Here is a 4,478-nt window from a genome sequence, read left to right on the forward strand (position 1 = left end):
CTAGCCTGGGCAACAAGGGCAAATACCACTGTAATTTTGATAGGAAGTTTATTGAATCTATAGATCACTTTGGATAATATGGCAATTTAAAAATCTATTTGGATCTTCTCTAATTTTCTCAGTTTTTTTTTTAAAGGTTTTTTTTACCTTAGTAATTTTTTTCTAAGAAATTTATTATTTAATGCTATAGTAAATAAGACTTTTTCCTTTCTCTATTTTATCAGATAGTTTAAGTGTTTGAGACCATATACATGTATGTTAATTTTATGTTTTGCTAATTTACTGAGTGTATTTGTCAGTTTAGAAAGGTTTTAAAGTACTGTTTATGGTTTTTAAAGTACTGTTTATGGTTTTTAAAATGTAAGACTATGATCTACAAACAGAAACTTTTTACTTATTTTACTCCATCTCCAGAAGAAAAAGAAACCTACAAGTTGAAAGTATTTCCTAAATATTTAGAAATTTGTTATAAATTAGTATTTTGATATGAATTTACTAGAATATTTTATTACATGCTTTCTGCTGAGCACATTACTAGCTTGTAATTGGAAAATATAAGCAAGATTCATGCTATTTATTTTTAATGAAACAGGTACTGTTGTCTCCAAGCCAGACCTGATCACCCGTCTGGAGCAAGGAGAAAAACCTTTGAGTGTGAAGAGACATAAGATGACTGCCAACCCCTCAGGTAGGTGCGAGTGAAAATGAATACAACAGATGATACAGATAAGGGGTCCCAAGGTCAAAGAGAAAGCTAGCCCTTAAAATGTGATCTGGAAAGCTGTGTTCCAAAAGAAATAGCTGTATTGATTGATTGATTGATTGATTGATTGATTTTATTTAATTTTTCTCTCACAAAGGGACATCTTCTGTCTCATGCTTTTAAATTCTCTAAGAATTCTACTATTCTTTCTGTGAGCTTCCTTCAAGTTCACAGTGAGAGCCAAATTCTTCTTTATGGTACCTAAGAGACTGCAGCTGCTTTTCCATTGTTTTGGGGACACACAAATATCTGCGTGATTTCGAGAAACTAAAACTTTTTTAAGTTGTCTTTTTGCATCAGATCTGAAATGTGTGAGAGTATTAGTTTTTGCCTTTTTGGTCATTTTTTCTGCACAGTCCATTCTGTTTTTATTACCAGATAGTCTTGAAATATAGTTTGAAATTGTAAGTATGATATCCTTCTGCTTTGATCTTTTTCCTCAAGATTGCTTTGGCTATCAAAGTTATTTTAGTTTCATTTAACTTTTAGAAATGTATTAGGATTATTACTATGAATAAAATACCACTGCAATTTTGATAAGAAGAAGTTTATTGAATCTATAGATCACTCAGGATAATGTGGCAATTTTAAAATTTATTTGAATCTTCTCTAATTTTTCATAGTTCTTTTTTTTTGAGACGGAGTCTTGCTCAGTTGCCAGGCTGGAGTGCAGTTGCGCAATCTCTGCTCACTGCAACCTCTGCCTCCTGGGTTCAAGCTATTCTCTGCCTCAGCCTCCCAAATAGCTGAGATTACAGGTGCCCGCTACCTTGCTCAGCTAATTTTTTTTTTTTATTTTTTGTAGAGATGGGATTTCACCATGTTGGCCAGGCTGATCTTGAACTCCTGACCTCGTGATCCACCCACTGCAACCTCCCAAAGTGGTGGGATTACAGGCGTGAGCCACACTCCTGGCCCATAGTTTTTTTATTGTAAAGATTTTTTACCTCCTTGGTTAATCTTTTTCTGAGAAAGTTACTACTTAATGCTATAGTAAATAAGAATTTTTTCTTCCTCTATTTTATCAGATAGTTTAAGTGTATGAGACCATACATATGCTTGTATGTTAATTTTATATTTTGCTAATTTACTGAGTGTATTTATCACTTTAGACAGGTTTTAATGTACTATTTATTGATATTTAAATATAAGATTGTATGATCTACAAACAGCAACTTTTTACTTATTTTTCTTTAATTTCAATGGATTTTTTTCTTTGATTAATTCTTCTTTCACATGCTTCCAGTGCTACATTAAAATAGAAACATTGACAATGGACACAACATAGTTTTGTATTGGTGCCTAAATTTGATGGCGCAAACACCTCTTCAAGTTTTTATAAACTGATTTTAGAAGGTAAAGATCTTTTGTTGGGCCCTTAGGGTGATGAGACGCCCTCTGAATTTGTAGTGAGGAGGGATTGTAGATTGGTCACAAGGCTGCTGGGTCTGCACTAGGGTCCACCTTTAGTTAGCTTGTTACAGGATCTTGGGACTACCCAAGAAAACTACCCAATAAAATTCTCATTTTATTTTTGGACAGACTGCATATCCTTCAGGGCTTTGCTCCATAGGGAAGACACTAGCGCATGTTTTTGTAGTCAGGTCTGCATATGGTGGGCCTTATGTCTGGATGTCGATGAGTGTGGCTTTTATTGAGTACCAGAGAGCTTTCCCTCAGATAACTCGGTGGGTTTCTTTTCTTTTTTTTTTTTTTTTTTTTGAGATGGAGTCTTGCACTGTTGCCCAGGCTAGAGTGCAGTGGCACAATCTCAGCTCACTGCAAGCTTCGCCTCCTGGGTTCACGCCATTCTGCTGCCTCAGCCTTCCAAGTAGCTAGGACTACAGGTGCCCGCCACCATGCCCGGCTAATTTTTTTTGTACTTTTAGTGCAGACGGGGTTTCACCATGTTAGCCAGGATGGTCTGGATCTCCTGACCTCGTGATCCGCCTACCTCGGCCTCCCAAAGTGCTGGGATTACAGGCGTGAGCCCCCACGGCCGGCAACTGTGTAGGTTTCTATATAGGCAGAACTGACCATAAACTTTATCTTGTCTAAGTGAGTAGTCATGGAGATAGTCTTTTTTTCACCATGTGTTCAATGATGAACATACATTTCCTTTTGTGAGAGAAACGCTTCTTTTATTTGAAGGTCATTTTCAAAAAGATTTGTAATTCTGGGTTTTTTTCAGTTTTCTTTAAAAAAAATTGTTTTAAAAGCACATAACATAAAATTCACCGTCTTAATTCAGTCGTACATTTTCAGGGCCAGGCATGGTTGTGGCTCCCATCTGTAATCCCAGGATTTTGGGAGGCCAGCACAGGAGGATCTCTGAAGCCCAAAAGTTTGAGACTGGCCTGGGAAAGATATGGAGACCCCTCTCTATAAAAATAATTTAATAATTGCCAGGCATGGTGGTGTGCAGCTGTGGTACCTGCTACTTGGGAGATTGAGGGGGAGTCAAAGTTGTGCCACTACATTTCAGTTTGAATGACAGAGTGAGACCCTATCTCAAAAAAAAAAAAAAAAAAGCTGTTCATTTCAGGCATGTTAAGTATACTCTCATTGTTATGTAAAAGACTTCTAGACACTTTACATCTTGTAAAACTAAAGCTCAATACCCATTAAGTAACAACTGCTCATTTTACCCTCCCTCTAGCCCTTGACAGACAAACTTTCCACTTCCTGTTTTTATGATTTGACTACTTAAGATATCTCATATAAGTGGTATCATATGGTATCGATAATTTTGTTACTGGATTAATTCAAATGACACAATATTTTCAGTGTTCATCTTAAAATGTGACAAGATTGTTCTTTTCAAGGTGGAATAATATTCCATTGTATGTATATATTACATATTTTGATATGTTTATAAATCAAGAGACATCTGAGTTGCTTCAGTCTTTTGGCTTTTGTGAATACTGGTGCAATAAACATGGATATTCAAATATGTCTTCCAGGTCCTGTGTTGCTTTTTTTTTTCTTTCTTTTTTTTTTTTCTTGAGAAGGAGTCTTGCTCTATTGCCCAGGCTGAAGTACAGTGGTGTGATGGTGTGATCTCAGCTCACTGAGACCTCTGCCTCCTGGGTTCAAGCAATTCTCCTGCTTCAGCCTCCCAAGTAGCTGAGATTATAGGCGCCCAGCTAATTTTTTATATTTTTAGTAGAATGGGGTTTATTATGTTGGCCAGGAAGGTCTCGAACTCCTGACCTCAGATAGTCTGCCCACTTTGGCCTCCCAAAGTGCTAGGATTACAGGCTTGAGCCACTGGGCCTGGCCTGTGTTACATATTTTGTATATAGATATAATAAGTGAGGAACATTTATAACATTTTAAAATAATGGCTGCATCTTTGTTTTCCAGCAGCAAGCAACATGGGTTTCATTTTTATTGCAACATCAACAAATTAGGAGTTTTAAAAAAAATTTACAGCGGCCATTCTAATGGATATGAGGTGATTTTGTTTGTCATTGTGTGTTTTTTTTTATTTCTCTACAAATCAGTATTTCCGTGCATTCTTTCAAATGCTTTTTCCCATTTGTGTAGTTTTTTGATGAAATTTTTTTTGTTCATTTCTAAATCAAGTTATTCAACTTTATTGTTTAAAGAGTTGTTTATTTATTGTGATTATTAACTTCCTGGCCAGGCACGGTGGCTCAAGCCTGTAATCCCAGCACTTTGGGAGGCCGAGATGGGCGGATCACGAGGTCAG

At 36.4% G+C, this 4,478-nt stretch overlaps 1 protein-coding gene across 1 annotated transcript in view; it reads left to right on the forward strand.

Moving 5' to 3' along the window:
* Positions 1 to 567: 567 nt before the first annotated feature.
* LOC105532151 (zinc finger protein 486-like) overlaps positions 568 to 4,478 on the forward strand; it is a 9,478-nt gene continuing 5,567 nt past the window's right edge. Inside the window, exon 1 of the mRNA XM_011970241.1 lies at positions 568 to 688. Within this exon, the coding sequence (XP_011825631.1) occupies positions 568 to 688 (121 nt within the window). The remainder of the gene's footprint in view (positions 689 to 4,478) is intronic.

This window comes from Mandrillus leucophaeus, unplaced genomic scaffold, assembly GCF_000951045.1.
Source record: "Mandrillus leucophaeus isolate KB7577 unplaced genomic scaffold, Mleu.le_1.0 Scaffold1201, whole genome shotgun sequence".
NCBI lineage: Eukaryota > Metazoa > Chordata > Mammalia > Primates > Cercopithecidae > Mandrillus > Mandrillus leucophaeus.